General features: G+C 42.5%; 1 protein-coding gene and 1 long non-coding RNA gene across 2 annotated transcripts; one reads left to right on the forward strand and one right to left on the reverse strand.

The window, feature by feature from the left end:
* The first annotated feature begins 33 nt into the window (after positions 1–33).
* Positions 34–2574, forward strand: pop7 (POP7 homolog, ribonuclease P/MRP subunit). The gene is made up of 2 exons (XM_034106576.2): positions 34–205; positions 1547–2574. Exon 2 carries the CDS (start codon positions 1580–1582, stop codon positions 2033–2035), a length of 456 nt encoding a protein of 151 aa, XP_033962467.1. The 5' UTR covers positions 34–205; positions 1547–1579; the 3' UTR covers positions 2036–2574.
* On the reverse strand, positions 2511–5087 carry LOC117464049 (uncharacterized). Its single transcript, XR_004553997.2, has 2 exons — positions 4835–5087; positions 2511–4175 (listed from the first exon to the last, which is right to left on the reverse strand). It is a non-coding gene; the product is annotated as an uncharacterized lncRNA (long non-coding RNA).
* Between the last annotated feature and the right edge of the window lie 7994 nt (positions 5088–13081).

The raw sequence follows: 13081 nt of genomic DNA on the forward strand, positions 1-13081 counted from the left end.
TGGCCTGCGGGTTGGAGGCATCGGTGTCAGCGCATGTGTCGGTGACGTTGAGTAAAATGACCCAGGAAGTGTGACTGCTTCCGGGGCACACAGAAAATAAACGTTTAGCTTAATGCTACTTTGCCTGAAGCTAATGAAATGCACATATTTCAGGTGTGAGCAATGAGAAAAGGCATACGTTCTGTCTTAAACTCGTATTTTTAAGGTAAGACCGCTCGGTACATGGGTAAACTACTCAGAGTATTGACACCGTAAATAACACGGTTATCTAGCTTAGCTCACCCAATGCTTTGGGGCTCAGTAACGTTAGCTAGCTAATGTTTGTCTAGCTCTAGTAGGTCTTGTTCAAAAAGTGACCTCGGGTCGTTACTCCGAAACTCAGTCACATAGTTAATGTATGAGATAAAAACGTTGTTTTTGTGCTGGCAAACATTAAAACACTCCTGAAAGACAAAAGACATGTGTGGGATTACCAATATACACTTCAAAATACAACCGGCTGCTGTTTAATACACTAAAAACAACGTTTATTTGCCCCAATGTTTGCGGGGGGAACGCTCTGTAAGCGAGTGTCACAGATGTGGCTAATGTTGGACGTCTTTCTACTGTAGTTTTCTTACCGGTAAAACAACGTTATACTTAATGTTGTAATATATTTTATTATCGTTAGGGATATAATCCATTCCATTAACTGCCTTGTAATGTTAATAATCTATTTCTATGCTACAGGTTACTTTTAGTTATGTACGATTTATGGGGTAGGTAGGCCTATATGTAACTAACGGTATTTTGATCATTAACTAACATTATCTGCTTGTTATGCACTCGATTAATCTGGTCTACAACATTTGAGATGCAATGGAACAAATATTTTTAGAATTGAAGAAAGCTAAAAGTGTCACATTGAGGAAGCTGGAATATGGTAATGTTTTTGTCCTTTAATTCAGGACTACGGTACTTATATTTTAAAAGTAATTGTCTCTGAAGAATGAATGCAGGATCTATGATGTAGAGATGAAACTATAAGTAAATTGATGGAAAATGAATCAGCATCTACCCTGTATGATAATCAATTAATATTTTGCCTAGTTTATTCATTGTGAGGATCTACTGCTTTTCATTGTCCTATGGGATACTATAATAATAATAATAATAATAGATTTATTTTGTTAGCGCTTTTACAGGTGCTCAAAGACGCTTTACAGATATATTGAAAAGAACAACAAATACATATATATAGTTAAAGTCAAATAATACAAAAACAATCACACATTAAAAGCCAGATTGAAGAGGTGAGTTTTTTGAAGGTGGTGAGGTCAGTGCAGTATCATGACTATCTTTGAATATTTACTGTTTGTCAGAGGTTGATTATGCCCTAGGGCTTTGGGAAAGACTTGATTATTGACTTGCCTTTTGTGTGCGAGTGATTATTTAAAAAATGATATCAGAAGAGAATTAAAATACTTGTAAGTTGCAGCCATATTAAGCAAATGTTTTGTCTGCTCGGAAATCTCATGACTAGTTTTCATCAAATGTATTTCCCCAGCTTTCCTGCTGCTGCCTACGCACACTGAGAAACATGAGCGATCCACGCACCCCAGGAATGTCCGCCGTCCCCCAGGCAGCCCCGGTGCACACTGACTCCACGTCTCCGGCAGTAGAGATGGACCCCGTGGAGTACACCCTGAGGAAGCGCCTCCCCCGGAAGCTCCCAAAGAGACGGAACGACGTCTACGTCAACATGAAGACTGATTTCCGGGCTCAACTGGCACGCTGTCAGAAGCTGCTGGAAGGCGGGGCTCACAGGGAGATCTGTGTCCACGGCCTGGGCCTGGCCATCAACAGAGCCATCAACATCGCCCTCCAGCTGCAGGCCAGCAGCCAGGGGGTGCTGCAGCTGGCAGCCAACACCTCCACCGTGGAGCTGGTGGATGACCTGGAGCCTGAAGATCCAGACGAGGCCGGCGAGCACCTGACGCGTACACGCAACAACTCAGCCATTCATATCAAGGTTTTCTACCCTGACCCCCAGTGACCGGAGTAGAGGTGTGTTCAGCAGCGTTCTCCATGAGTCTTTAAGTCCTATTCGTTCCCTCATAAACCAGTAGAGAGATATAACACTGTTGTCTGTGTGTGGAGATATTTGAGGACAGCAGCAGAGGACTGCAGAATGGAGCAGGATGCTCCGATTGGGACAACTTTAGTTGACTAAATACATTAAGCTCTTGTTGTCAATTGCAAATTGTTGTTTTTTATTTACTTTGCATGTATTGAGGCAGCAATGGTGATTACCACCTCAATGTAATGTAATACTTAGATATAGCTGTGCCAAATGTACAAGTGTCTTTCATTTCAAGGTCCAATTAAGGGTCTATAAAAGGGTTTACAGTTCCATGTCTTTATGTTTAAAAGATACAAATACTTAGAAAACCTGAGAAATCCTGAATTTAAAGTAGGTGTTGTTGCAATTCATGTCCACTAGATGTCAGTAGTCTATCTATTTAAATGTCATGTTATTGAACTGCAGGTGGTGTCCATGTTCAGAATGAATAGGTAAAGGACAGTTTTCAGTAAGAGGCTGACTAAGTGTTTGATTTCTTGAAAAATAATATAACTTGCTGAATGTTATCTTTAACCCTCTGTGGGTCAGGATCAAATGAATGCCAGTCATTGAAAAACAATATTGTCAACTCTGCTGCCCTGAAGATAAAGATAATGAATGAAAAGGACAGACTTCCCCTTGTTGTGTTTCCATCTATCTTTTCTTTATCCGAGAATAATATTTTGTATTTAAATAGCAAATAATACAGTTGGGGGACAAATCAACACAAAAACAACAGGAAAGAAAACATGTACAAACATCTTGCACTTGAACAACAAGATTTTAAAATACGGAAGAAAACAAGGAAGAACACTTTACCGGTCTGAAAGAGATGAACATCAACTTTATGGAAGTTCCCAGCGCTAACTAATTGCTTGCATGTTGTTTGTTGACGAATAAGAAACATCGCAAAAACAGTGTTAACGTCAGATTCTGGAAAACTATTTGCAATTGCAGCCTCACAGGATGTTACTTGTAAAAGCCAAACAGCTTTTTTCCGGGCAGTCCGGCTATCAGTGTGTGGAGACTGAGTGTTGGTTAGGCTTCACAGTTCTCATGTAACCCTCCAGCCACCTCCTTACTGACCTCGAAAAACTGTAACCTCTGCTACAACTCTTTAGTCCTCTGTTCTGTGGAAAGGTACGGGCAATGTGAATCTAACGGCTTGTTTTGTACAAACTATTTTATAAAAACGAAGACAGCAGCGTGCTATTGCAAATGATGTCAACAAAACAGCTTTGCAATATTGTACAGTGTTACACAAGAGGACATGGCAATACTACAATCTTTAAGATCCAACACTAAAAAAGACAAGTTAAAAAGTAGAAAATCTGTATAAATAGTATTCGCACAACTTTAACATATGTATAAAAATATTCATTGCAAACAAATCCACAAGGAGGGACTAATGTGAGGCATAGTTGAAACATGTTAAAGGATTTGGGGAAGGGCCTCGTTCATTTTGGCCATAGTTATGGAAATGGCTGTTCTTTTGTAACCTCAGTCCTCCAATATTTACTATGTGTTTCACTCAAATTGACTGTAAACAGGTGAGAGTAGGGGTAAAACACACAGGGAACATACACACTAGGTACAGATTGAATCTGTCTCAACTCACACACACAAAGTGCAAGATAGTGCCAGTAGAACAGCTTGGAGCAGTGCTTCCCAAAGGCCTCGTTGTGGTCAGTGTGTGCTTCAACATGTCACTGTTTCACATCTACTTTCCACGGTCCAATCATCTCCTGTCCATCCAAAGCCTGGCTGGGACTGTCCTCTCCTTCCAGCTTGGTCCCCGTGTGCGAGGACGGCTGCATCTTTCTCTCCTTCCCCTCTTGGTTCCAGCAGCCAGCGTGCGGGTCAACAGTGTCAAGTCCCTCCTCTTGCCTTCGTAAACACAAATGAGCTTCGCCTGGAGAGATCAGCTGACGTCTTGCTGGCAGGCCTGTGCATCCACGAGAAGGAGGCGCACCTTGCCACGCAGGAAGTTGACGTGAACTTGAAGCAAATCTGTTGCCGAGGACACCCTCCATGTTCCTTCAAGCTCCGCTGCACTTGCTGGTGGGGTATACTCCTAAAAGACGACAACACATTGCTCTTGTTCTTATTTTGAAAAATGTGTTTTCTTTTCTTCCTCCTTCAGTAAAACTTCATAAGCCTGTGCTACAACATGATACATATCCCCTTGTAGGAGTACGCCGTTTACTTTAAGCCCCAAACAAAACTACTCGTCAATCACTCGCATTGGTCTTGTCTTGGTCATTTTTGTGGGGGATATTTGTCTTGTTTTTCCAAGAATCAAGAACTCTATTTCCTGATGCTGATAGTGACACTTTTATTTGAGTGACTCTTGAGCCCGGACACAGACAGCTCATTCAGTTTGAGTTTGCCTCCCCACAAGGCCTTTGCTTGGATCTGAATCATTCCAAAGGCTGCGTTGCCACAACATCATCAATCTAAGAAATCTAAGAAAAAAATCTAATTGCGATTTTTCTGACAAATATTGCGATTCAAATTGCGATATTTGTTTTTAAGCGGCCCAACGGAAGTTTATTGTAAAATGCGGCCAGAACTCCGGATAGGAAGGTCGTATCAACGTGCTCCCGTCTCTAGCACCCCGAGCTACGAGTGAAAAAACTAAACTTAGATGAAACTTCCGTTGGATTGCTTTAAAGTCAAGCTTCAGTTTAAGATTCACCTTGTAATAGAAACACGTGATGGAGCAGTACTAACCTGACTCAGATGGTTTGTTTCACCAAACCATCTAGGAGAGCTCCATTGGAAGCCATTTGGAAAGGCAGCCTGTCCTCCTACAAAAAACGACCATATAGGTCGATTGTTCAGCAGCTAAATACGACCCAGAGACACGTTTTAAAGTGTAGCGCCTCTAGTGGTCGTGTAAGAAACAACATGCTCCTGTCGATTGCAAACGCTCCGGAGGGTCGTTTATTCACAAATAACCCTCTCTGGAAAATCCTAAATTGTGGAATAGTTTGGCCATTAAAATGCTTTTTTATTAGATTTCTAGCGAGAAGTGTATATTGTACTTTTATAATCCACGTCCAGTGGATGTGTAGGATCTACAGTTTGATAGATATACGAAGATGATTTGAGGTCTCGCCAGGAGAACGTGTACTGTATATGGGGCAACTTCCATGTAAAGTTAGCGTGGGTGAAAACAGTATTTCCGGTCTCGAAGTTTTCATAATAAAACCGGAAGTATTCCCCACACTGTCAAATGATTACGCAGTGATATCTCCATTACTCATCCACTAAAAAACATCAGTTTATCCTTGTTAATTACACAATATTGAATGGTTTAAATTGTGTACAATGCTTTTGTGTTTTTAACCTTCGATTCGGAGAAACAAATTGTTTTTTCGGAGTTTAGACACGACAGAGTTTCCGAAGACACTACACTACCCAGAATCCCCAGCTATCGTTTGGGACTACAACATCCGCCTTGCTTTACAAACCCCGTGATTAGCCCTCAAGCTCTGTGATTGGATATTGGAGTGGCAGTGTGACAAGGTTACGCTGAGCGTCAAAGCTCTTTGAAATGGAATGGAACCACGCCAGACTATCCAAAACTGGGCTGAAGTCGAATAGTCCATTTAGCTTAGGAACCTTCCTAAAGGAGTGAAATGACCCGGAAGTCCCTCAGTGGCAGCCATGATAAGTGCCGTTCGAATTATCTAGAATGATGAGAGTGAAAGGAAAGGAGGTTTCAAACTTCCTTTATAACCTCCTTTAGCTTAGGAACCACTGGACCTCCCTAACCGGCAGGAGAAGCGAAAATGCTGCCCCACAATGCCTTGCAGCCGCAGCATTTGCCGTCACTCAACAGTCGGCCGTTCACGGAAACAACCGATTATGACCGAGAAATGATATCATGAAAGTTACGGTGCTTATTAAGCTTTTTAAAACATAGGTGGTAAGTTGCCAAAGTGCTTTGTTTTGAACGTTCATCAGTATTATAATCAAAGAGAGAAATATGAACGTTAGTTTTTACTGAAATGATCAAATAAAGTCAACATTTCAGTCTTTACTGAGCTGTGTGGGGTTTGTTCAACTTTTAAAAGATGTTTGAATGGTGATATACACAGTGATAGATGTTAAGGACTAACGTTTATAATAAATACATCTGTATTGATTTTAAGATCTTTAGTTCATACAATCATAGTATTGGGATCATTTGTATTAATGTGGACCGGAGGGAGAGGGTGACGAGCATAAGTTTCACTTTCCTTTTTTATTTCAATTCCAACTTTGGTCCTGAAGAATATGTTTCTCTGTTGTCCACGTTCATAAAGCATAAAGCAGGCCTATTCAAATGGCGGCCCGCGGGCCAGATGCGGCCCAGAACCAACTCCCGAGTGGCCCAGCCTACCGTGGCCAAATTCCTACACTAGTACAGACCATGAACGCAACACTCCGCGTTGCTTAGAAACCACCAAACCACAACGCAGCACGTTTTTGGAAAGTGCATCTAGTGGTGCTAGTAACGGTGGTCCTATGATAGCAACTCTAAAACATGTCTCTCTCAACTCTGAAGTGTAAACAAAGACAAAACGGTCATTGATCTTGTGGAGCAGATGCGCGAGTCATTGCCCAAGTCAAGCTGGACCTTTTCGCGACCGTCTTACGGGTCGGATAGTGCATTTTCCGACGCTCCGCAAACACATCACATCCCCAGCACAAATCACGGATGTGATGACAGATTTCATTCCGAGGTTGAAAGAGAACTTTGCCGGTCGATTGGATGGACTTGCTCTGCCCATAGAGAACCGCAGTGACGCGTCCTAAAACCCGGATGTAAACTTCTTCCGGTTCCTTCGTCAAAAACGCAATGCAATTTCTCCATAGGATTTTGGAAAATAGCTCGAAATAAGGTCTGTGGTTGACACACATTTAAGAGAAGGATCACGTTTTGTTCAGCCGGATAATCTCCACATGTCTCTCCTACTTTTATAATTTTTGAATCATAAATCTAGTCGCCAAAAGCGAAATGCTAACGTTATGCTATAAACGAACTACAAGCCAGTACAGCAGCAGGGTCGCACGACTTCAACGTCACGCCAACTTAAGATCGTTTCAACTGACTTGCACTGAAACTGCACTTTGAACACTTTAAATATATTAACATTTTAAACTGTATACCCCGTTTATCTAGGCCCTTTTTGTTTTATGTATAGGCTACATGTCACACTGTGGGAAACGATATTTCTGGATGTATAACGCATGTAGAATTTGTTTACAATAAAGCTGACTTTGACTTCCGCGAGCTTGCATATTTTAACAAAGCTTTTCATTTTAGCCACACTGAATTTAACTAGAAGTCATGGCTGTGTCAATTACCAGTCTGATATCGTTTTACAAAGATGACAAGAAGATTGGAGATAGAGGAGAGAACCACTACAAGTCAGGACACGGGCCGCCTAGATGAAGGTGTGCTTACCGGTGTTGTCAGGGCTAGCATGAGGGACAAGGTTTATAGAGTGTCGGTGAGTAGTTATAGCAAGAGTACCGTTAACCTAGAGTTAATTTATTCACATTAATTCCCATCAACAAATCCATTTTATGTGTCACATGAAATCTTTATTAGGCAAGGCAAGTTTATCTATATAGCACTTTTCAACACAAGGCAATTCAAAGTGCTTTACAAAAAATGAAAGACATTAAGAAATGGCATTTAAAACCAGTCATTAAAAAGAAAAGATAATAAAATAAACATTAAAATAAAAAGTACATGGATAAAAGTTACAGTGCAGTTTAAGATGTGAATAGTTCAATTAAAAGCAGCGACAAAAAGAAAAGTCTTCAGCCTGGATTTGAAAGTGGTCAGAGTTGCAGCGGACCTGCAGGTTTCTGGGAGTCTGTTCCAGATAATTGGAGCATAATAACTGAACGCTGCTTCTCCATGTTTAGTTCTGACTCTGGGGACAGAAAGCTGACCAGTCCCTGAAGACCTGAGAGATCTGGATGGTTCATAGTTTAGCAGTAGGTCAGAAATGTATTTTGGACCTAAACCATTCAGTGCTTTATAAACCAGCAGCAGTATTTTGAAATCTATTCTTTGACACACAGGAAGCCAGTGTGAAGACTTCAGAGCAGGAGTGATGTGATCCACTTTCTTAGTGTCAGTGAGGACTCGAGCAGCAGCGTTCTGAATCAGCTGCAGCTTCCTAATAGATGTTTTAGTGAGACCTGTGAAGACACCATTGCAGTAGTCCAGTCTACTGAAGATAAAGGCATGGACAAGTTTTTCCAAATCCTGCTGTGACATTAGTCTTTTAATCCTAGATATATTCTTTAGGTGATAGTAGGCTGAATTAGTAACTGTTTTAATGTGACTGTTGAAACTCAGGTCAGAGTCCATGACTACACCTAGATTTATGGCTTTATCTGTTGGTTTGAACATTGCACACTGAAGCTCAGCGCTAACTTTTATACGTTCTGCCTTGGCTCCAAAAACCATTACCTCAGTTTTATCTTTGTTTAAATGGAGAAAGTTCTGACACATCCAGTCATTGATTTGTTCACTGCACTTACTCAGTGTTTGAATTGGAGCATAGTCTCCTGGTGAAATTGTTACGTAAATGTGTGTGTCATCTGCATAGCCATGGTAACTTATTTTGTTGTTCTTCATTATCTGAGCCAGTAGACGTTAAAGAGAAGAGGCCCCAAGATTACAAATTGTACACACCAGAAAACACATAAATATCCATGAAATAAACATACAGTAGGCTATAAACAATTAAAGGGATAATTGGGAAGGCATTACAAATGTAAATATATTTTAAATAATAAAACAATCCCACCACCACAGGTATCTGCAGGAGAAGAGGGAATTCTCTCCACAGAATGTGAATGCCCATGTGGAGAATGGAAATGCAGTCATGCGGCTGCATTAGCCATCTTTGCCATCCACACTTTCAGCTGCACTGACACCCCGTCAGTGGAAGAAGCCAAAGGCAGCTAAACGTACGCATTCAGTGGAGGAGCTATTTCCTCCAACCAATAAGTCATTCAACCCGCTGACAAGAGAGCCCACCTCCGAAGATCGTGACTGGCTGAGGGACAGACTCGGGGGCAGGTTCTCAGGAATGTCTTGGCTTCTCTCCCCCGAGCCAGAAGAGGAACACTACAGCTTGGAAACACTTACTGTTCCTGAAATTCTCAAATCTGTTGGGCATCAGGGACCTGAGGCAATTGTGGCAAGCATGGCATTGTCTGAGGAGCAACAGAGGGCAATTCAGGTGGCTACCACTGGTCAGCGAACCAACCCAAACTGGCATTTGTTCAGGAAAGGAAGGTCGACTGCCAGCGACTTTGGAGCTGTCCTGAGGTCAAAGCGTGTAACTGCTTCCCTTAGTGCCAGGGTGCTAGGGCAACAACAGGCCCTGGATGGTGTTTTGTCTGTACAGTGGGGGACTATGAATGAATGTGAGGGCGTCAGGGCATTCACCACTGCAACCCTATGCAGGTCCATGAGTCAGGTTTGTGGCTCTCCCAATCAGGAGTGTTGGGGGCATCTCCAGATGGTCTGGAAGGGTCTCCCGCTGTGCTGGAGGTACAGTGTCCCTACGGAGCCAGGGAAATGACAATTAGTGAAGCATTGCAAATCAAGGGCTTCTGTGTCAGTAAGGAGGGAGACACATTCAGCCTGCGTGAGGAGCATCCTTACTGGCACCAAGTGCAAGGTCAGCTTCACCTCACTGCAAGAAAGAAGAAGAAATTAAGAAATTGTGAATCGTTTTTAATTTACATTTACTCGCCTTTGCAATGTTGTGGTTGTTTGAGTGTTACCCCCTAAACGCACCCGGAGCGTCTGCGCCGCGTTACGTTGCGGCTGCGCCACACTGCGACCTCCTCCTGCGACCTAACACACCAGGCGCGTTTCAAAACGTTGTGGAAGCGGAGCGTCGTGTGTGCAGCCTCCCAGTTCTTAATTAACTTTAAAACATTAATATGTAGTTGTTACCTTCCACTCCACAAACTGCAGCGACTAAAAACCAGGCCTTGTCCTTTCTGATGTTGTCCTTGTAAAAAGCATCGGTTACATCGTATACAATGGTGTGTTTCTCCACTTCCATTATGAACTCCTCGTCGTCCATTGTGCGTATCGTAGTGGAGGTGTTGTGATGAAGGAGGGGGGTCTGCTAAATTAGTATATATGCGGGATGGGCCTGGCCCGGATGCTCACCTTTCCACTTCCTGCGAGGAGGGGGCTGCCTGTCCGACCTTACCTTACGGCTGCGCCAGTGTGCGAACTATACCACGGTCTCCGGGGGAGCCGGAATTTATTTTTATTTTTTTGCGGGGGGGGGGAATGCTGATCCATGCGTTAATAGCAACAGCACAGACATAGGCCTATTATAAAGAGAAAATCTGTTGCACACGGGGTGGTGCCACAGGTCTACATTTACATGAAACGTCCCGATGGATCATGTTCATGTCAACAGATTTCCCGAGCATGTATGGGCTACGCAAACTTCAATCAACTTGATAATAAATAATCCACGGACCACCAATGTAACGTTTGACTGTTTAATTAAATCAACTTAAAATGACTCAAAAACAGGCTACATTGTTTCACATGGGCTATAGCCTATTACGGCTGTAGCCCACACAGAGCCGAACACACGCGATAAGAGCAGCCAGCGGCACCAACCATGAACAATATCAATATTAATAATACAGCTATAGCACAACACAACCCTCTCACTGCCTGGAGAGACGCGACGCCACACACACTACACAACGGCTCGTCTTCTTGTGTCCCTTCAGCCCCCAAGTTAACGTTAGCTGTCAAGTTAGCACTAGCACTGACGTTAGCTCCCTCCTCTCTCGGTTCTGTTGTAGCAGCAGTCACAACGTACGATGTGCTACCACCAGCTACATTCGGTTGGTCTTCTTGATCGGGTTGTTTGGCCGTCTTTTTAAAGAAATTGCCCAAGGTACGTTGTTTTTTTCTTTTCGACATGTCAGCAGCAGCAACAATGCCTGGTAAACATGCAGTGCTAACTAAACGAGCTTGTGAGTGAGTGGGTAGTGGGTGGAGCTGCGGGCAGCGTGCAAGCAGGTGACACTTTTTTCATGAATCATAAACTCTAAATATAATTTTATTTCACTTATTTTACACCTTTGAAAAAAAGACCATGCCCAAATTTATTTTGTCATCATATCAATATTTTAGAGAGCTCCCCCCAAATTTCACAAACCATGTTCCCAGGGGAGCTCATGTCACCACTAGGGGAGCTATAGCTCCCCCTGCTCCCCTCCAGTTCGCACCCTGGGCTGCGCCACGGCAAAAATAGGATTCATCCTAATTTTAGAGAAGCGCTGCGCCGAGCCGCTTCTGGGACGCGTCTGAGCCGTAACGCGGCACGTGTGGTGGAACAGCACTCATTGACTAGAGTGGCCGCGATCCTTACGACCGCCGCGGCGCGGCCGTAACGCGGCGCAGACGCTCCTGGTGCGTTTAGGGGGTTAGGCTTCCTGTCAGCTCGTCTGTTGGGAAGATATAAAATATTAGTTTGATGGAAGTCACATCGTCACAAATAAGAGCATTAAGACATACAGTACATAGGCTAAAAACATCTAAAGATATAACCTTGCACTTTGTCTCGTGAACATTTTCACTATTTTGACATTTTTATAGATCAAAATTGAACTAAAGAAATAAAGGTAGATTAATCCATATTGAAAATAGGTGTCAGCTGCTACATTAATTATAATAGTTATATTTCTTAATTAATTAAGATATTACTGTATTGATCCCAATTGGGGAAATGTTTGTGTTGCAGCAGCATAACAAGAAAAACAAAATATAAGTTATTATATATACAAAAGTATGTGAGGGATGGAATATTAAATTGAATATAAATGTAAAATGTACATGTGATGTTACGTCCGAGAGAAGCTATGGAGCAGAGAGTTCTCTGCCAGCCAGAGGTGAGTTGTTATTAGTTCAATATGTCAAACTGATTTCCCTGAATACAATCTTTAGTTACATGGTGAAACGTTATGCTGCTTGTACTAATTAGACTTATCATATAAGCCACACAGGTTTTAATAGGATGTATTCATTATCTTTACTTATGTTGCGGTCTTTTCAGCAGTGCCATCTCTAAAACGGCGATACACTACCCATCATTTACATTTCACCGTGACATGGACAAAAATGTAACGTCAGCTTACCTCATGGCACGAATCCAGACTCTCCTTTGGAAAACATTGGCCGGGAAACGATAGAACGAGCACGTTTCATGCGAAGACCTGTGGCTGCAACCCGGAGCAAAGCAACAAACCATTGCGTAGCTAACTAGTAGCGCTAGCTTTAGCTAACTAGTAGCGCTAGCTTTAGCTAACGTTAGCCAACGAAACGAACTGCCGAGTAAAATTGGAAAACACTGGTAATTAATTATTCTATAATTTATAAAACTACGGTGTTAAAAATGACCATTTCAAAAATAGAGATTCTAATGGTCAGATATAGATATACAGATACTAAAGAGACTACAGATAGGCAGGTACTTGCTTTCAAGCAGAACACAGGGGAAAACAAACTTAGCGGGAGTGTTTACGTGTGTAGGCGTAATGACGTACAACGGCCTCGACCATTTCTGTAGTCCTATTCAGCCACTCGGTAACAACCATCGTTTTTCAGACACGTAAACTCTTCAAAAATCACCAGTGGGGTCACGGCTGATGTATCTACTGTCGTAGAACAAAACGTGATTTATCTCTTAAATTTGTGTCAACCACAGACCTTATTTCGAGCTATTTTCCAAAACCCTATGGAGAAAATACATTGCTTTTTTGACGAAGGAACCGGAAGTGCTAAAAATGCTAACTTACTTCCGGGTTTTAGGACGCGTCACTGCGGTTCTCTATTGAGGTGATGGGCTTTGCCAGAGACCCCTTCACTGTTGCAATAGAGGGGGGCGTATCCACCAGAGCAAAGGAAGTGGTCCC

Source organism: Pseudochaenichthys georgianus, chromosome 18, assembly GCF_902827115.2.
Source record: "Pseudochaenichthys georgianus chromosome 18, fPseGeo1.2, whole genome shotgun sequence".
NCBI lineage: Eukaryota > Metazoa > Chordata > Actinopteri > Perciformes > Channichthyidae > Pseudochaenichthys > Pseudochaenichthys georgianus.

Excerpts from the sequence above, each read along its gene's own strand:
- pop7 (XM_034106576.2), top strand. The coding sequence starts at position 1,580 with ATGAGCGATCCACGCACCCCAGGAATGTCCGCCGTCCCCCAGGCAGCC.